At 38.2% G+C, this 21,762-nt stretch overlaps 1 protein-coding gene across 2 annotated transcripts in view; it reads right to left on the minus strand.

Annotated features, from left to right (window-relative positions):
• Window positions 1-4,089: 4,089 nt before the first annotated feature.
• The window catches only part of LOC113121506 (cadherin-18), an 84,500-nt gene continuing 66,827 nt past the window's right edge, over window positions 4,090-21,762 (minus strand). For both annotated transcript variants that reach the window (XM_026292065.1, XM_026292064.1), the window contains 5 exons: window positions 21,400-21,536; window positions 19,217-19,338; window positions 17,063-17,180; window positions 7,804-8,055; window positions 4,090-4,660 (listed from right to left, as the gene is read on the minus strand). In XM_026292065.1, the coding sequence (XP_026147850.1) occupies window positions 4,155-4,660; window positions 7,804-8,055; window positions 17,063-17,180; window positions 19,217-19,338; window positions 21,400-21,536 (1,135 nt within the window). In that variant the 3' untranslated portion in view covers window positions 4,090-4,154. The remainder of the gene's footprint in view (window positions 4,661-7,803; window positions 8,056-17,062; window positions 17,181-19,216; window positions 19,339-21,399; window positions 21,537-21,762) is intronic.

Below are 21,762 nucleotides of genomic sequence, written 5' to 3' on the forward strand. Positions count from 1 at the left end.
TATTTCCAATTCACCTTCGCATACTCCAGAGTCATGAACATTTATAATATGCAAAGCCCCCCTCCATTAAATCATACTCCATGTGAAAGCTTCAAACCTGCTTAGAAGCCTCTGACCTCAAACAGTGTGAATGAAAAGTAGCACTGGCTGGTTCTGCTTGCCCTGAGGTCTTAGCTTACACAATCCACTGAAAACAAACAAACAAAAAAAACAAACACCTTACCTCTCAGGCAGATGTCGACATAAATGTAAATGCACATCCATCCTTGACCTGATATGCAAAGTGCAATTAAAGCTGATTTGGTAGGCTCATCTAAAAGATATGAAGATATGAGAGTGTTAAAGGTGAAGGATGCATTAAAACAGCATGAGAACTATCTTTGCTTGCAAATCAACTGCTATTTTCTTAGATAACCCGGAGTGGTTCCTTTGACCTCAGGAGCTGTTTTCCCATCACCTATATTCATATGTCCTGTGAGATATTACCATCGTCTTACCTTGGAATCATACTGGAAGAGCTTTGGTTGATTGTCACTAAATAAAAACAAAATCTTCATTCAGGGAGTTATGTTTAATCGCTGTAAAGGTCTCCTTTTGTTTATTTATTTTTCTTTTTTTGACAAAAGTGTAAAAACTTTATACCACTTTTTAATTAATTAAGATTTGAACTCATTTTTTAGTTAAAACGTGTCATGTATTTTTAATTACATAACAAGTAACTAATTGCCTTGAGATTAGTTTTTCCAATCATGGATGAAAAATCCCCCGTATAAAGATTTATTTTCTGCACAGGTTGTATGCCTATGGATGTGATCAGAACATGCTGTGTACAATAGAATGACACTGCTTCAGCTGTGGAAACTGTGTTGATTTTGTGTCATTCGTCTGGTGCTGAGACATTACAGTGTCCATCACGGGTGAAATTCAGTGCCTTCGAATTAAGTAGACTTCTTAATATTTAACATAGTAACACTGGTTAATCATACAAATAAATCATTTAGAGGTAACAAATTATTTCCTGCTCTGGGTTAAATTATTGACCATCAGGCAATCAATAGGTTACTCCAATGTTTTAGCACTGACTAAAAACGAATGGTCACAATCTGTGTGGCAGGGGCCATAATAATATTTCTTTAAGGACAGACGTTAAATATGCATAGCCCATAATGCATTTTGCAATACATCTTACATGCAAACATATTAAAATGTGTAAAATTAGAGAACTCTTCCTTTAATCCTTACTATGCCATTGAAGCCAGTGTACAAATGAGCTGTTATTTTGTCTCCAAGCCATCTGAAAGGGTCCCTTGTCGACTGCATAACAAAAAGTGACAGTACTTTTATTCAGGTTGCAGAAACAGAAAGACTGTAGGTCTGTGTTTGCGAGCTTACATACAATTTCACAATTTTGAGCACTCTCCTGCTGTATGAAAGTAACTATCCATCTTCTGGAGTAAGGCTCCCTTTTTCTAAAACTACCTTAATTTTTTTTTTTTTTTTACTTTTTTACAAACACAGCCCTCCAGGGCAGATACTGTTATAGTTGTTGCCTGAGGAAAGATATTTAGACATTTAGACGTTATCAGAAAGCTGTGTTTTGTGAGCTGTGTTCCTTTTGGCAACCACACTAAGGGAAAAATAACTTATGAATAACGGGGAAAAATAATGGAGGATTCAGAGATGGATGATCTATTGTGACTGGTTTGATATTGCATTCATCTGATAATAAAACAATTTAGATGCATTTCAAACAATTCATTGACTTTAAAAATAAAATTCTCACTGGCTTTTTGGGACCTTAATTTTTTCCTTTAGCTCTTTTGTATGACCTTTACAGGGGCTACACCTCAGGCCCTTCACTAATGTTGAAAACATTTCTATGTTTGCCTGCTCGTTTCAATCCAGTTGTGAAAAAGACAGCCATTCTGTGAGCAGAGTGAAATATTGTGCAAGAAAGCAACGGAAGAAAAGTTAAATGGGGGATTGTTATGGAAAGAGGCAGATAGTGGTGACAGGAGGTACAAGTGGAAGATCTCAAATATTAATCATCCTCTCTTTGTCTTCCTTAAGATCATTGTCAGCATTTCTGAAATGACAAACAATGAGAGAGCACAACAGGACACAGGAGTCAGGGTGGATGGAGATAACTAATCAGTCTGTACCAGTGATACCGTTTCTGTAAGCGCTGATGCTTTCACCTACGCACTTTGTTTTCTGTCATTGTTACTCAGAATACTTATGAGTTTGTTTTTTGTTTTTTTTGGTAAAATGAGACATTCACAACTTATGTCAGCTATTGAACTTTCCAGACATGACTGTGTTTTACAAAATGCTAGATAGCACAAAATGAAAGCAAATCATACTTTTTGGAGGTAACCTGACTCCTTTAACCCCCTGGAATGACAAAATGACACCACCGTGAAGTTTAGTTTTCTTGTCTATTCGACATATTACGTGATAAATGTAAAGCGATTCTTTGTTTCCTAATGGATGCAAGGGGTGTTAAATTCCTTCCATTTAGTGTTACAGATCATAAAGATGTCACTGCATTGCACTTTAAAAGGGACTGCTCAGTCAAGATTTCTATAGAGCAAGAAAGACTTTGTCGGACAAGAAACTATGTAAATGTCAATATCACAGTGAATGCTCTTACATTAGCAGATTGCGTATAATTGGGTAATTAAGAAATAAAGCACGATGTACCAACCCACAGCTAGAGGTATATTTGAATGCCTATTGCCTTTATGAACAACTAGAGCTGTTTACCAAATCAAGACAACACTGTAATCTTTTTCAACTCTATGTTCATTTTGTAGTAACTGTCAGATATTATAGAAATAAATACGTGACTAAATAAATGTCAGTTGATACAAGATGTGTGTTAAAGGACATCAGTCAACAAACTAGGAGTATTGTACATAATGTGACAATTTCATTTGTTCTTGTTTGCTTTGTTCTCTGTGATGGCTTTAGAGCTTTCTCACAGTACCCTTTTTCTTCTTGATTTTATAGAGCTATGTTATTGGATTGCATTGCCAGACAATAGTTACCATCAACAGCACACTCAAGATTCAGCCAGATTTACTAACGTATTTTCACTGACATCTTTGAGTATACTTAGACTTGTCACTTCTCCAGTGTCAGCACTCTATATTGAAAAATGTTAGAATAAGTATGTATTATTAAATTTGGATCTGAGCATCAACATTCCTCTGCAGAGCACATCTCTTTTTTTTCCCAAGCTAAACCCATCATGTATAAACAAATTAATCAGCACAAAGACCGTGTCCTCTTTAAAGGGGGGTCTCAAACACCTAATAGAGTGAGACTGGGGAAAGGTTGGGAAAATAGGGTTACCTTTTTGGTTCAGTGTATTCAGAAAACGAATCTGCAACATTTCTGAAGAAGGCACATATTCTATATGTTTAAGGGTTCATAAGTTTAAGCAATAACTTAATTTTGGCTCTCATCAATTTAAATCAATCTCATTACTTTTTCACTTTGGATTCTATTCCTTTACATTCACTGAGAACTATAATGTGGCATGTATTTATGATGCATTTAATCTCCTAAAGTTATATTTGATAAATGTCATTCAGTGTTGTCTTGCCTCCCCTCACTTGACATTACAGAAATGTAATGTAGTGCATTTGACTGGATCTGTCATTATTGTGCATGTTGTTTGCTTGGCATTATCCTCTGCATGGTGATTAATGATCACCTTTGGCAATGCCCCGCACTATAATGCACTATAATATATCTTAGCTGCATAGTATACGCTACTCTTTATCCATTCTTGGAGGAAGAAGACTCATGAACATTTTCTTTTCACATATCCACTCACATGGATTTAAGGACTTTATTGAGCAATAAAAAATATACACCAAAGAAAATATCATTTTCCTTTTTCCCCAAATTGTTGTTCCTCCATCTCAAAATCTGATTTAATATTTCCAGATAAACGACCGATGAGCCAAAGCGACAAAATGGAAAAAGAAAAGAAAAAAATATATAGCTGTGTTTTTAGTTCAACAATGGAAGTTCAAAACCACCAGAACAATTTGAAAGCATCTCTGTTTGTTTATACTGTTTACTGAAAATTTGAAAAAATGGTTTTCAAACAGATTTGGTTTCAACAGGAGTGAAATCACAGACTAGGTCATTATTTCTGACTCTGCCTCTTCATAGAGTTCAGCCAGTTTCTGGAACTCAGGCCCCCAGTCATCCAGGTAGTTATAATCCTGCTCTGATTGTGTGCCGGGAGAGTCTAGAGGACTGATGGTTCCTGTGGGTGAGCCCTGACCCTCATAAGCGTAGGTCTGGAGGGAGTCATAGGGTGGCACGCTGGTGTCCGTATCAGCCTCCACCAGTCTCTGTTTGATAAACTCATGTACATCCACCTCATCCAGCTCCAGTGCTGGGCTCTGGCAGGTGCGGGGTGGGCCGCAGTGTTGCCTAGCCTCTGGGCGTACATCCCGACGAAACTTGAGCTCCTCAGCTGCAGCTGGGTTACGAAGGGCAATGATGTCGAAAGCCTCTGTGTCCTCCTCGCCTCCACCCTCGTCATCGTATGTGACCACGTTCTCTCTGACGTCCTCCTCAGAGATGATGAGGGGCTCTTTCTTGCTCCGCCTCAGTGTAATGAAGAGAACCACGATGGCTGCAAGACAAGCAAAAATGTGTTTGCTATCAGTGCTTGCATTCCTAAAAACAAATACTGAGTATTATTTAGGATAATATCACTGAAAAATGACAAATGAAGCCTAATGTAGTAATAAATAGCAAATATAGTTCTGGAAAATAACTTCATACTCTAAACTGAATGTTTGATGTTTGATCAAGACAAAAGCAGCACTGAAAGAAAATAGCTTTTCTCAACAATTAAATTAACACATTTCTTAGCATCACATAATATAAAAGCTGAATGTGATTACATTACTCAACCATGTTTTCCAATATGAATCTCTGGATGTGCCTATATTGCTTGGTAATTCATAGCTTGTGAAAGGCATGCTGTGGTAAACAGCAAACAAAATGCACACATGCCAATTATAAGTCCAGATTATCTATCATGATACCAAAAACTCTCAAGTGTTGAGGAACTGAAAAGCAATAATCTCTATTAGTTGACACTACCATTGAGGTTGTGATGATTCTTTGATAATAATATACACAAAACCATCATGTGTGCAGCAAATTCAACCTCACATCCAGCACGAATGTATCAAGACAAAGACATCAAGTAAAGGGAAAGCACATGGAGGTATGTTTAACGTAATCATCTTTTGGTTAAGGGCAGTAATATAACGAATATAATAAAACAGTTGTATCACAGCAAAATAAAATGTTGCATGATGTTGCCAAATGCCTCTGCTATATAAGTAAACTAAAGCATGGAAATCTTTTCAACTGTTAATAAGGTCAAGAGACCATGTAATATTTGATGTCATGTCACAGCTTGGAACTAGTTCCTACAACTAATAAGCTGTACTTCTCTGGGTAAGTGATGACCTCAATGCACTAACATCTACTTAATAAAATTGCATTTTGAAAAGAAGGACATTTTTACAGCAATGTTATACAGAAATTGAGTTTGTTATGCCACATTGGCCCTAGAAGAACAAGTTAGATCAGAGCTCCTGAGGAATCTCAAAAAAATAATCAAATGAATAGAAATGGAAATTTGACTGGTGATATCTAAGAATTTATAGCAGATCATGGTTTAGTTTATTTGTGTGTTCTATAGACCTCCTTTGTTGCCCAAACACTGTTAAAAATACACCAGTGACTCAAAGCGCTGCACTGACTAAAAGAGGAACCTCAAAATCTAAAAACAGTTTTGTACAGTCTCTGAAGTAAGAAAAAATCAGCCGCCGTGCAATGTTTGCATTACTCTGCAAGTTCTTTGTAGTGCAAGTACACCATGTATTTTTTGAGAAACATGTCAAGGGGTGTGTTTTTTATTTTTTTTATTTTTTTTAGGAAAACAGTGGAGGTCTATGGAACATATGAGTAAACTAAACTGGGTCCACAGTAATTACAGGAAGGGCAGAGAATTCATTGTTGGTTTTAGTCTCTATTGGATTTTTGTGGAAGATCACAAAAACAGAGTATATCCAGCTTAACGGTACAAGTAATAGCCATAGCTAGTAATAAAGCCATATTTAAATATTAACAGTCTATTGCATTCCTTTTCTTGACCTAAGATGCACATTTTGTAAGTTTTACAGCCATACAAACTATTTTGCATACTGAGATCTGATCACAGTGAGAGCACAGCAGAAACATAGATCACATGTTAATACCAGGTGTAAATGGGGCCAGTGAGTTCTGAAATTTCATACAAAACCTTATGATAAAGAGACAAATAGCAAGAGAGGGGGCATAGCATGCAGCAAAATTTCTAGAGGTGGGGATATTGCAGTACACCTATTTTAGTAGCACTACTCCACCAGGGCGCCCACATGGAGCTATTTTTTGTACCTGGTATGAACATCAGAGATGGTGAATTATGAAAAATGGTGAGGCAGACTACCTGAAGTGTGATTTACTAACTCTGACCCACTATATATAGTGATTCAGCATGTGTCTCTCACTCAAGCATTTACTCCAAACAATGGTGATGGCCTTTTGGTTCCCTCTGTCAGAGGCTTTGGGATGGAGGAGACTGCCAGTATGAATATGCATAACCTTCACACACTAATGTTCACAGACAAGAGACAAGGTGAGACACAAAACTGTGACGCCTTGTTATTTGACAGTTATTCTACTCATGTTCTGTTGCAATTTGCTTTGCAAAGGAAGAAATTGGTCTGTTTAGCTGTTTAACTTAAAATTTGTTCCAAATCTCAGGTATTTTTAGAAGAGAAACATTTTCAGGTTATTTGTTTATTTATTCTATTTTAATGTCACCTGTAAATACTGCCTACAATCCATATGTAAAATTATATTATTTGCAAATATGTGTATATATATATATATATATATATCATTTGATGTCACTGCAACGACTGGTAGTCCTACTAATAAGTCACATAGGCTCACTGACTGTTTTCTTGCACTGCGACAACCATGTAACGTGAAGTGTCCCTGTTTATTATCAGTGTATTTCTGATGGTGTTTTGTATTCATGGTGCAGCACACATCCATCACACATAAAATGAACAAGAGTGGCGTAGATATTGGCAGCCACCACACTCCTCTATACTTATACTCTGCTTTTATAATCACAATATGCAATTTTAAACATGTGCAGACCAGGCAGTGATGGAGAAAAAAAGAAGATTTGGTTGCATAAGCAGATTCAAACTGAATTTCAAATCAACAGCAAATGTGACCGATGTCTATGTGTTTGAGCTGCCTATCTAAACCTTGATCCTTACGACTCTCAGATTCAAGTTCCCCTCTCCAACCACTGTAGTTATTCACAGTATTTTGTTGTATGCACCTCCTCACTGAATCACACTGACCTTGCAGTTTCCTTTTCCCTCTTCTTTTCTGTCTTTGTCCTCAACATTTCTTTTCTAGTCACCTCTCCTCCAGCCTCCAGTCTCTGTCTTTCTCTTCTGCCCTTCATATCATCTTTTTTTCATCCACCCATGCCCTCTCCAGCTCTTTTTACCCTCAATCTAAATTCGGCTTGTGTCCTCACATCTATTCATGCCTCTCTTCTCCTCCGCCCTTGTCAACCCTTTTCAAGCCCTTCTCGTCTAAGGTCCATTTCCTCTATCCATACCCTCAGGATAACTGCCCCTGGGCAGCTCCCCACTGCTGCAGTGTCCAGAATGGCTGTCCCAAACGTACCCAGCAGGATGACGATGCACAGCAGGATGGCAATCAGAGCCCCCGTGCTTAGACCTGCTGAGGAGAGAAATGCCTCGCCTTGGCACATTCGGACCCTGCCGTGGCGTTGGCATGGACACACCCGCAAGGTCAAGGTACTGGTGCCACTCAGCGATGGCTCCCCATTGTCCCACACCACAATGGGCAGTTCATACAGCTCCTGGGTCAGGTGGCTGAATCGACGCCTTCTTGCGATAATGCTGGCAGTGCCATCTATAATGAAAAAAAAAAGGTTAAGAAAAATTAGACCCCTTGGCTAAGAGTAATTGATGGTTTTGCTTTCTTCTCAGTTGTGTCATCTTTCAGCAGAGCCTGCAATTACATATTTATACAGGCAGACATTTAGACCAGGGGTAAGACATGTCAATTAAACTGGAAAAAAAACACGTAAAAGGAACACGTAAAATTCTCACTGTCTGTTGCACGAATTTCAAAGGTGTTTGTTTACTATCGTAATGTGCTGCAAAAGAGCAGCTAACCTTCGCCTCTGCAGAAGCACTTCAGGTAGTGGAACATGTCATGTAAATGAACAAAAATTTCTAAAGAAAAAGAAAAAAAAGCTGAACTTGTAGAGAAGAAAAAGCAAATAAGGGTGAGTCCTAATGGAAGGTTTTATGGCAAGACTCAGCAAACATTGGAGAACAAATAAACAGATCCAACATGTGTTTAATAAAAGTGGATTGAGAACAAGCTCTGTACTCACAGGTATTCCAACCCTCACCAATGTTTTTGATGAAATATATTGTGAATTCTGCAATACTGCCTATCATAACACTGCAATATGTATAACATGCACAGCCAGCTATTTGCTACTGTCTCCTTGATTGCTATAGCCAACTGAAGCAGCCTAGTGTATTTTGACATATAATTAAACATTTTGTCATATGGATTTGTCTGAGCCAGGACCCAAATGATCCATAGAGACTCACTGGACATTTGATCATCAACAACACCATGGGCACAGGTGCTGTTAGCCATGTGGTGGCATTTATACTCCAGTATTTCGCCAGTTCCTACCAAAACCAAACCACTGGTGTGCTGACTTTCATCACTGAATAAATAAGATATTATAGAGTGTCATTTTGTAATTTCATATTCTTGTACTTTGAAAGTACATATTTTGGATTTTCATTTGATTACGTGCTTTACACTATAGCTGTGAATGATTGCTGTGGAGCAATGTGGTCGGTTAGGAAAGCTACTTGATCTCTTTGGAGTTGTGCATGTTGAACTTTAGATTTATGTACTTGTTTACTTTTCCAATAATCTGGAAATGTTGATAATGTACTATATCTATAATGTAATGTAATGTGCAGTGGATGTGCACATTCATAGGCAGCTTAACAGGATAATTTGTTCATTTTGAGACCTATCAAGCTTACAGGCTCTGTGAGAGAGGGTATCCCAACAGATCATCATTTTATCCATTGTATTATGTGATGGGCTTCCAAATAACTTTATATATGTTATAACATAGCGTCGAGTAGACACTAATATGCAAAATTAAAGAAATCGATTTTTTAAATAGAGAGATACATAAATATATAGATATGGAGCAGAGATAAGCATAACATCTGTGGTTACAATACATGACCTTCCATACCTGTTCATTTAAATATAGCGCTGTGTGAACCAGACAGCTGGATGGCTATCTTGGCTCTCACATGACTGACTACAAACTTGAGGATGACACATAGCATACTAATATATCTTACAAAATATTTTAATTTCTGAAAACAGTCAATCGCGTACAGGGCAACCTTTCCCTTTCCACCCAGCAAAAACACCTCCGCTGTGCTATACTATCGTGCTGCTGCTCTGAGACCTCGCCTCCCACTCCAATCTCTGCTCCATCCGTGAATAATTATAATGATCGACAGTTGGAATGACAACACGTACTTCAAGCTTTATTAAGTCAGACTTGCAGTATCACCGTATCAGCAAGCAGATGGGTGGGGGCTTTGCGAGAGTGGTGTATGAGAGATGCAAATAACAAGAGAGATGGGGAGTTGGAAGACGACATGAGTACAGGGGGAGGAGACGGGTTGATTGGAGGAGTTGTGTGTGCGTCTGCGTGAGCCAAAGGAAAAGAGAGAGACAGCAGAGAAGATGAAGATGGAGGCTAAGGCAGATACAGACAAACAAGCTGTGTGTGGTGTTTGCCATCACAGCATTTACACTTTGAAGCACACAACCACAGCAGCACAGGTTCCTGAACAGACCACAACAAGGAAGTGCACATCAATTATATCATGCTAATTTCACTCATCACAGATGGGTGGAGAGCTGTGTGCTTGTTGATTAACACGGCGATGAAATGGGCCATCTGTAGCCACGTGGTATCCAGACATGAGGAGAGATAGCACGAGTTACCAGTCACACCTTGGCCATGTTGTGACAGCTTCTGTTCTGTGATGGTACCTGTAGTGCGAGGCAGGTGACCACCCAGGGAATTAGGGAAAATATGCTTTTGAGAGCATTTCACAGTTAACTGAAAATAAACCTGCATTTTTTGATCTATGTTATTTTGCAGAACACTGCAACCGTTGCTTTTTTCTGGTTTATGTTTTTCCATCACATAAAAAAGCAGATATTAAAAAGAATGCATCACTTACAATTTCTTTTGTATACAGCATCAGGAAAGAAACACAATATTCATAGAGATGCAGAGATAGGGCTCATGAAAACAGTTAGGCTTTAGGACTTACTTATCATCTCTGGGGTCATTTCCAAAAGTTTGTGTCTCTTATAGTTTGTTTTCATGAGTGAATTATACTCTTGGATACATTTAAAAGTTACATTTTAATAAAATGTAAATTATTAAAGTATTTTGTCGATGCAAATATTTTTGCCATAAAGCTGACTCTCTGTAGAGCATGTGAAGCGTGATAAATAAAAACAAGCAAACCAAAAATAAAACAACAATAGACACATACAATGCACACACATCTCTACAGACTTCACACTTGCCTACACATGCACTTAGCTGGATATCTTGTGAACTTTGGTGGGTGTGAGTAGGTGTAGCATTCAGCACAAACCTTCTCACAAGTTGCCACTTGGAACATAACCCACAGAGTATAGTGGGACTTAATATTCATTGGGCCACATTCTGAAGCTGGGTATATATATATATAAATCCACACCCTTTCTGCTTAGAGAAGTAGCAATATATATTTTGGTAAATCTTCTGGTGTCTCTAATTACTCTTCAGACTTTCTGGTTAGAACCTGCAATTTTGAAATGACTATTCGGTACATATGTGCCCCTATGTAGACTGTTATTAGTGTGAATTACACTAATTATACAGTAATTATTTGGGGTTTACTGAAGCAGAACAAGTCACATACAATCCAAACCTTCTGAACCAAACAGAAAATGGCACATATATATGCTGTTACACCTCCAGGTATTATAAAGTGGCTATATTAATAAATATTGGCTCAGTGTTACTCAACCACTAATGTCACTTTATGTAGAAATAATAGGCATTTCATACAGAATAATAAACACCACACTGAAAGACAAATGTAACAGTCTTCTTTAAGTGGAGATCCAGCATTGAATATGGATTAGTCTGAATCGCTAAGGCTTATTTTAATTAACAAAAATGCCTGGGAATGACAACAGAGAGGAGTTAGTGATTAGGTTGCTTGTAAAAAAATGAATTATTATTATTATTATTATTGTTATTATGTATTTTTGTCATGTGTGCATTTGTTTGAGATACAGTACATGCAGAGAAGAACATGTAACTTTGCATGGACCTCTGTGCAGCATAGAAAAGACATACAAACATCATGGAGTCAGCAACAATGTGTATGGATGTAAACAAGGTTTCTTCTCTTTAACAAACTTGACATGGTGGAGGAATTTGGCCAAAAAAAAGCTTTAAGTGATTGATTTAAGTTGCCATTGATGATAAAAAAATAATAATTAAAAAAAAATACTATATTAGTGTGAAGTTTGTTGACCGCTGATGCTACTTAACAGCTGTTGCTGCTAAACTGCCACACTGGCATTTGGAAATTTCAGTGCACCACAAACAGAGAACAGCCTTTGAACACAACCACATTATATGTTGACCATTGCTTGTTGGGGTCTAATTGGACCACACTGATTTCTTCTACTATCAACACGTTCTTCACCCAGGGCATGAAATACTGACACTCTCTTAAGTACCTTTTTGTGCGTCATACAGATGCTAAAGCATACCTTTCACTTCTATAGAAGATGGATTTTCAATAGAGAACAGTATTTCTATGCAACACCATGTGGTTAGGTAATAAAAGTACTTGAAACAGTTTAGGATGTTTCCATATGCACATTGACAATCGGTAGAAGAATCCGGCAGTTTTCACACATGAAATGTTCTCTTTTCCAAAAAAGTTAACACGTGAAAGGACGAAGCACTAAATACATGTATTTGTTCTGCTTAAGGCTGTTATGTGTGCATGCACCACCACTGCAAACAAAACAAATTGTTATTTGCAGTAACAGTCAAAGTGGACTGGAGAGTACTATTATTATGTTCCTTCATTATGCAGAGACAAATTGGTTCATAGATCCAATGTGGCACCAACACCAGCTGAGGCCTTACTATACACATTCATGCACAACAATATTGGTTTGTTAATTTAAAAACAAAAAAAAAATCATTATTCCTTTTTCAGCACGGTGGTTTGGTGTTTCCACAAGTTTTTACAAAACCAGCATGAGAGAAACCCTTTGCCCTCTTAGCACAAATTGTGATGAAATGGGCCATTTGATAATGGTTGTTTGGGACTCTAGAAGTATTACACTCATTGCAAGTGAAGTGAGAATTATATAAAAGCTAATTAAACATCCCACATATCAATGGCTTAACAGGGCTTCTCTCAACAAAGCTGATTAACTATAATATTTTAAGGTCTTCTGTATACATACTTGAAGATATCTTTAGAAATCAATTGATCTATTTAAGTCTTCGGGTTATTTAGAGATCATACTCCTCCTTTAATTTCGATTTAGAGAAACAAACGTCATCGCAGCGTGACACATAAAGACATCAAAGAAGCATTCACGTTTCAGTCATTGTAAAGAAGTCATAGTGAAGTTGAATATTTAAAAGCCTTTCGACAGAACAGATTTACCACAAAGTGTTTTCCTGGAGTAGATGAGCAAAAACATCTGTTTGTTTTTCAGTCTTAATGGTGTCTAATACGCTGCAGGAGTTTGACCTGCATTTACTGTAGCATGTCAAGCACTTCAACTGCATCAACATATCTGTCTGCTGCCTCAGTATGTTGTTGTAAGTAGTACTTAATTCATTATTTTAAAAGTGAAATTACCTGTAATGAGTTAGGAATCAATTAGAAGATATCATGTCTCAAATTGAACCAATTTTCTTTGTATAAAAACTGTGAAAAGAGCCACAGAAATCCAAGTTTAATGAGGATCTACTGTGAGCAAGCTGTAACTGAGAAGGAAAAGGGGTCATGAGAGAGTTAGTCGTGCCAGTGACTGAGAGGGATTTTCGTCAGTTGCACACCAACAGAAGGCAGCATTAGAACCTGGCACAGAGCAGCTCTTAACTGTTCTGGTCTGTGACAACAGCAATGAAAGAAGCTGCTTCAAGTGAGAAGAGCTTACTTTAATTATCAGAAACTGAAGTCAAAAATCTGGCACATTGTGTCTGCTGCTCTCTAACCCAGATATACTGAACATAGCAAATAATTTAGAATACATAATGGCAGGAGACTTCTATATAACTCCAATGCCTCTTTTGAGTGCAACCGAAAATGCAGGCTCCAAGTGACTGGAGATAATTGGAGCAGCTTGGACTCAGGTGCTGCAGCTTAACAGTAAGTAGAGGTTGGTTTTAAAACTTCAGATGAGCTCAGAGTAATGTAGAGGACAACAGAAGTTACATGCATCATCTAAGTATATGTGGAATTACAATATAAAGCACAAGCAAATTACAAAGCAGTTGAAAAACAGTTGACAACATGTCGTTTTCATCATTCAGTGAAAGTGACAAAAAAAGTGAAAGTGACTTATATGGCCAAGTATGGTGACCCATACTCAGAATTTGTGCTCTGCATTTTAACCCAATTCCAAAGTGCACACACACAGCAGTGAGCACACACACACCGTGAACACACACCTGGAGCAGTGGGCAGCCAGAGCTGTGGTGCCCGGGGAGCAGTTGGGGGTCCGGTGCCTTGCTCAAGGGTCTCACCTCGGTCGTGGTATTGAAGGTGGACAGGGCGCTGGCTATTCACTCTGTGCCACCAAAAATTCCTGCCAGACCTGAGACTCGAATCTGCAAATTTCAGGTTACAAGTCCGACTCCATATCCCTATCCTCGACTGCCCCGTTCTATTCCTTAGAATGGTCCTTTTCTTAAGTTGTCAGTGTGTCTCTGATAGTGTGTAACATAGTAGGTAGCCCTTAAAATAAGAACCCCACTGTCCTTGTCAAAAACTTTAGAGTAGGCTAGATACAGTATGCCCTTGATCAATTCATCTTAACATGGAGGTACTGTTTGGTCTAAAGAACAAGTTGGATTTGGCTGTTTAGCAGCTGCTTTTCATTTATTTGGCAGCATGGTGGCTGAGTGGTTAGCACTGTTGCCTCACAGCAAGAAGGTCGTGGGTTTGCAACCCAGCCTTTCTGTGTGGAGTCTGCATGTTCTCCCTGTGCTTGTGTGGGTTTTCTCCAGGTACTCTGGTTTCCTCCCACAGTCCAAAAACATGTATGTCAGGTTGATTGGTGACTCTAAATTGCCCATAGGAGTGAGTGTGAGTGTGTGAGGTTGTTTGTCTCTATGGGGCCCTGTGATGGACTGGTGACCTGTCCAGGGTGTACCCCTGCCTTCCACCCGAGAGAGAGCTGGGATAGGCTCCAGCAGATCCCCGTGACCCTGATTCAGGAAAAGCGGGTATAGAAAATGGATGGATGGAAGAAAATCCAAAGATCTCTGTATGTTACAGCTAAAAAAGCCTGATTTCATTTAATGTGTTGAGGGTGAGAAAAGACATCATGTGAGCATTGTAGAATCTGTTTGTTGGATTGAATAAATTATTCCTGGAGGTTTCCCTTAAATCTACCTTGTACACTATGTCTTGCATACAATTCTCTTTGTTTTATTAGGTGCTCCTTAACAAATCATTAAAGTGGAAATCATTTTCTATTTCCATGTCATGACACATAATTGGACCATCACTGACATAGTCAGAGAAAAATGAGCCTGTGGGGCGGTTTGTAGCAGGTGCTAAAACCCTAATCGAAAGACACATTACAGGCTGTGAAAACAAATGTCCCTCAAGGCCTGTTTATCTACACCATCAAAAATAAATAAATAAATAACCTTCCTGAATGCTTTGCTAATGTTATGTTTTGCTGCGGATGGCTCTGTTGTAGTAAATAGAGTGAAATAACAGAGAACACTTTCAAAATCCCTGCATTTCAACATCAAATCTAGTGTTTTAAGAATGTAATGTTCACTGTGCATTCAAAGTAGAAGGGTCCGTCCTACCCACCAGGCACATGTCTTTAAGGCCTGGCTACACGAGGGTGCTACAGTCTCTCTGATCCAAGCAGACCTTTACAAAGACACTGATTCTTATAGGACTTTGACTTGGCCTCTCATCTAATACCAATTTGCCCTGGAAGACCTGCCTTGGAGCTATAAACCCCTACAAGAAAAATCTGACAGGCTCATAGGCTCTGCAGTTTATTTGGTCAGAATATTTAGATTAAGTGATCAAAGGAATTATTGGCTAGACCTTTACCTTACTATGCATTTACCTACTATTGTTAATCGCAATAGAATAGATCATTTAAATTTTACTGCCTCATTTTGTCTGGTAGACATTGTACTATACAGAAAGCAAATCAAAATGGAGAAGCATCACAGTATGCATCACTGTGGCCAGCTTGTTAGTTAATAAGTGATTTTTCAGTATTAGCTTTTATTAGCTTCCCTTCAAGTACACACTGTGATTCCCCAAAAGAGCATATGGCAAATCAGCAAGAGATATTTTGAATGCCATGTTGGAGATGCACCTCAGTGTATTTCTCAGTACCCTAGAGTAAGAAAGTGTCAAAGATATAAGAATAAATTTAACAAGTGTTTTTCACTACTAATACAATGTCTTCACACCAACAATGTGATAAAATACCAGTCCTCAATTAGCAGGGATTAAAAAAAAGTGTTATTGGATTTATACCAAGTGATCTTTCCACTGAAATTTTTTTCTTTGGGGGGGGGGGGGGGGGGGGGGGGGGGGGGTTGTCCTCTCACAAATACAACCACATCCCTGTTTCCCACCTAGGAGTGTTTAACATTTGACTACAGAGCTACTGTACTGGCTGAATATATGTAAAAGTGCAACAAACTGTTCAATCAACAATGTAAATCAAATTTGAGTTTTTAAAAAAATGATAATTCATAGTCTTTCAGGAGAGATGTGGCTCTTTGGAGCACTGTTGCAGCCTATCCTTGCTTTGTTTGATTCATCTGCCTCTAAGGATTGGAGGTCAGGAATGTCTTCAAGTGCCACTCAACGTGAATGCAGCAAAACTTTCGCCTGCACCTCAGTGTAGTTGAAGTTGACTAGGAGAATCTTGTGCTGGTAACTGTACTAAAGGCTAAACAGACTTATCCTATGCTATCCTATTATTAAGTCGATTTTTCTGATCTCTCTCATGCTCCCTTCCACTCTTCTTTCCTGCTTCTCTCTGGTTCAAAGGTCTATATGGAGTGCTGTGAACTTGTCTTCTCTGTGAGCATCTGTGAGATCTTCTGGCTGAGAGCTTTAAAGGCACTGTCACTGCAGACCAACTTGGGGCTAGGTATGCACCTGAGAATGAGATGGTTGCCATGGTAACTGTTGGCCCTGCGCCACCACAAAATAATGCACACAGGAGGGGAAAAAAGAGAGTGCCAGAATGGATAATCCATTTAACAACAAATGCACAAACACACTAAACCCCTATGACTCTTAGCATTTCATGGAGACCCAAATCAGAGTTGATCCCAGTGGTATTTGAGTCTCCAGATATGTACCGTACCCAGCTGACAGAATGTATATTTTTATCGCTCCTCTACGGTATGAGGAAATTAGTGCAGGTTATTGGATTCTTGAATGTGAGCAATGACAATGGAGCCCTGCCCCGAAGGCAGAGTGCAAAACTCATAAGAAATGCAAACAAACATATTGATCACTTTAATTACCTTCATTGTCCTTCAGGGTGAAATTGGGATTAACTGGTAAATGGCTTGGCAAAGCAAAGGAAAACCGCTGTCCATTGGCAAAGTCATCCTTATCCATTGCTGTCACAGTCTGGATCACCTGTTGTTCAGAAGACATGGTAAATTACTTGAGACATTTGTAATATTTAATTAGCAGCACTTTCACTCTAATTGCATGTGGGACAATGGGTTGTTTTAGTTTCTGATGCATGTGTCATGATTTGTTGATCAGAATTCTTCTGACCTCTAGAAAACTCGAACTGTGTATGGTGTCTGAAAGAGAGTGGGTGGTTGCCAGAGGATTTGGCTTGTGCCCGGGGGGAGCTGGCATCTAACAATGACATGGGTACTCTCAGGGCACTTTTGTCAGGTTGTTACCCTTAATTGGTAAAATACACAGTGAGTGTAGAGAAGGATAGTCTGATAGTCTCGACAACCATGGGGAGTTCGTATCTTTGATGAGAGTTTTTTGGTGTTCTTGGTATCCTTTCACAAGCCTTTGTCTGTAACTGTCCAGTATAAGAAAGATGATATTTAGCATTTATTTCTGACATCATGAACAATTAGAAACCTGCCACTTGATTACTCTTACAAATCAGCACAGTGATATGTTTTGAAAACCAGACGATTGTCTGCTAACTTGAAATTGTCTGCCCTTTTAGTTGGTTTCTGAGTGGGTACAAATTTGTTCTCCATGGTGAAGGTGATGGTCTGATGTGTCTCGGCTCTTGTATAAGCAATTTGTATGCTTAAATCTCTCCAACAATTTGCGTGCTTGTCTATATACTAGAAAATATACTGGTATATTAATATAAAGTTAACAGGTGTAAAATATGTTGCATTGTAGCTTTCAATAACCGGTTCTTAATATAATACTTGCACCCATGACAAATTCAAATTGTCGGTACAATGATGTGTGATGTGATGTGACGCTGTTACATGCAAAGGTCTTCATATAAAAATAAAACCCCAAATCAGTTAAAAACATTATTTATTTAGTTCCTGTTGTTCTCAGCTTCACTCACAAATCTTGAAACTTTATTTCTGATTTATGGCAAAAAAATAGGAGCTATCAAACACCATAGAAACCCAGTAGGTCATTTTAATATGGAAGCTCTGTTTAAGGGCACTCAGTGTTTTACATAACAAAATAAATAAATTATTTGGAGTTTAAGGTGCAATCACTAAGCCATGTACAGTTCAAACATTAACCAAGGGAGAAAAAAAAAAAGGACACCGTGTTAAAATTGTTATGTGTGCTTTAAAATGTTGTTGGTCCTTTTAATTAATCATGGTTCAGTTCACTGGTGTACTGTTGATGATTACCTTTGGTTTACATTGCTTTGAGCATTAATTTAGAACAGTGAATTCACTCTTTACTAAAACTAGATTTCCTGTGCCAATTCTGGACACCTGCCATCTAATTAGAAAATGTCACCTCGCTATAATTTAAAAAAAGACTGGACTCCAAACAGATCTGTAAACATTAATTGAGAAGCTCTATTTTTCCACATCATTTGAATGATTGCAAGTCACTGTTTGATTCAACACATTAGAATTCTTCCCCATTTAATCCCCTGGGCCAAGAACCCTGGAGCTATAATGCAACCATAATTTAAATGTAATGCAAACTTTAATTCTAACTTTTCTACCACTAGCTATTAAAAATGTATTTAGTTGTGTCTCCACAGTCTTTACTTCATCAACCGTTGCCGAGCCAGCCTTCAGCCATTTCCAAGGCGCTGATTGCTCTATATCTCAAAAACCCTCTTAATTTGAATGAATCAGAAGCTACTGAGAGCAAATTGCAATGAGCTTCGATTTAGAGCTGTCATGGTTTGCTGCTGAGATACTCATTTTGAATAAGGGATGATTAAGCAGCTCTCTCCAATGCCTTTACAGTGTCTTACTGCTCAGCTTTCAGTGAGCAAACTGCAGAGGGAAACAGTGGTACAGTGCAGAATGCATGCAGTGCAAGGGAGATGACTGAGGTTAATGCCCAGTTCTTCTGAGGCGTGTTTGAGCTGTAGAAAGATTGAAATGTCTGAGAAGAAAGAAAGAAAGAGAGACGGAGAGAGAGAGAGAGAGGCAGAGACAGGTGTCACTGATTTTTCTAGGCAAGTTCAAGATGTTCACCTGTCCTGGTCTTGAGCTCTCACACACAATGCCCTCCTCCTGCGTAGCTATTTCTGGGGGATTGTCATTCACATCAAGGACCTGGACAGTAGCAGGAACATGACTAAGAAGGCTGGGGTTGTCTGTAGCAGAGAGAGAGAACAAGTGACAAAGAAGATAAAAGTCAAATGTAAGCCTTAATAACAAAGTAGAGCATCAACACTGTAATTTTAAACTGGAGCACAGTTTGCTCTTTTTGTTAGGCACTTTATGAGGTTTGTATTAGGCTATGAAACCACATCTGATCATCCCGTGCAGAAATGTCTTGTCACAGTTTGTCTGTGTGATTATAGTGCATTATTTGCATGAGTAATTCATGGAGCATGCAAAACATAAGCCCTTGTTCACCGAACGTTATTGTAAAGTCTTTAATGAAAAAAAAACAAAAAACAAAAACAAAAACTTGATTTAACACTTGGGTTATTTTTTTCTCTACTCAATTAAGCTTTCATATGTATTGTGTTTTGTTTTCAGTGCTTATGAGACCTACCTGAAGCAACAACAATACTAAGCAAAAACAACACTGAAAGGTTTGTCAGTATTTAAATGTGTATAAGCATTTTAAAACGAAAAGGCATAGATTAACATTCAGTATCTGTGGCGCAGGTTTTATATGATTTTCCCCTGGTTCCACAAATTTTGTTGAAGTGCAAGGCAGCTAATCCTGATCCTGTGGTGCACCTCATTGCCCAACAGAAGAGGACTGGTTTAATTGATAGCTTCAGGTGCAAGTGTGATTTACAGTATGAGTATGCTGACGGAGAATGTTGAAAAAAAATTATAGCATGATCTCTCAGCAAGATCTTCATTAAATGGACAAGTCTTTCAGCTAAGCTAATGTTTATGTTATCTTGTGTGAAACATTTTTTCATTAGGTAAAGAAGGTTTGTCATTGCAGCTACTGTACTGTTCTCCCCCAAAAAAATTATATTCTGTGTTGTTTGTGCAGACAGTTTTTATCACCATTCATAGTTATGTTTCATTATTATGCAAGCCCTACCAGATGTAGTAATTATGACTGCAACGAAAGGGTTCAAACTTGGAACCTTCTCGCCATGAGGCGAATGCTGACGACTGCACAGCTGTGCCAACTAAGATTCAATCATATATTAATTTTCTAATCCATTCATTCAACTATAATTTGTCTCTCTACTTCTTGTGACCAATAGATGGCAGGGTAAAATCTCTGCAGAATGATCTGCAGTGAGCTGAACAGGATGCTTTGTGCCATTTGACACTGTGTGTCCTTGCTCATTCAAAGTGGTAAAAATTTATCATTCTGTTTTTGACAATGTCTTGGCATGTAACTGTAACCTTGAACACTAAGGGGAGGTGAAGAGATAAAGGAAAATTAGCATACATCACCTCTGTCAGCTGGCAAGAGATTTGCCTAATTGTGATAACAAATTACCCAAGTTACCTGATAGCAGTTTTTGAAGTCAGTGGGGCCTTTATTGATTTAATTAATTTTCAGTGTAAAAAAAATGAAACACTGAAACAATTGGGATTAATTTGATTTTATAGTTAATTATAGTTTTAATACATTCTAATCAATATGCAAATTATCTCCTCCATCCTTGTGTCCTCCAGTCTTCAAATGTTACTTTCATTATTAACTTACCTGATGTTAGGATGTGTTTGAATACCATTTGTAATATTACTGTTAATAATGCTTAATAGCAGTGCAGTTTGGATCCATTCAGTCTAGACTGGGGTTATCCTATTATCTTTTAGGAGTGTTATTTAAAAAACAAAACCAAAAAAAAGCATCTATCTGCGCGTATTTCATCATGCTGTTGTTGCCCAGAACTCACCCACTATTTGAATGCATTTCCGATAACAATTTATAATCTCTCCAATTAGCTTGGGGCAAAGAAAGCTGAGGGTGGAAAGAAAGAGCAATCTCTTTTAACTGCCTCTTTCCAACAAGCACACTACAATATTTACTACAGACCCTGAAGGTGTGAAACATGGGAGAAATATACAATGGTAATTAAAATATTTATGTCAGTAGGCGAAGAGTGTGGTATGTACAGTATGTGTAGCCTATGTAAAAACACGAACAGACAGATACCGCAGGTCAGATACATTTACTAGTTCACTTGTAAACAGTTGTTTTATGGAATCAAAGCCTGGGCACTTACCAACATCTGATGCCATCACAGTGATATTGTGCCAAGGCATGTCCTCTCTGTCCAGTGGTTGTATCGTCCGTATAATTCCATGGCTCTCATCAATTTTGAAGTACCTTTCTCCTTCCTCTTTAATGTCCAAATAATACCTATAAGCAAGGTAAATGGCAATCTTATATATTCATTGCATATGCATTAAAATAAATAAATATATGGAGCTTTTTATAAGTCAAAAATTGTGAAGGGTCTCTGGGTAAAAGTGGTAACATGGTTTAAAAGTGGTTATATTTTACCACAGTTCTGACTGCATTTCATTGACATCATGTCCACTTATGTTGCGGTGTTTCTTCACATAAAAATAACCACAGTTAGATG

The sequence above is a fragment of the Mastacembelus armatus genome, chromosome 20 (genome assembly GCF_900324485.2).
Source record: "Mastacembelus armatus chromosome 20, fMasArm1.2, whole genome shotgun sequence".
In the NCBI taxonomy this organism is placed as follows: domain Eukaryota; kingdom Metazoa; phylum Chordata; class Actinopteri; order Synbranchiformes; family Mastacembelidae; genus Mastacembelus; species Mastacembelus armatus.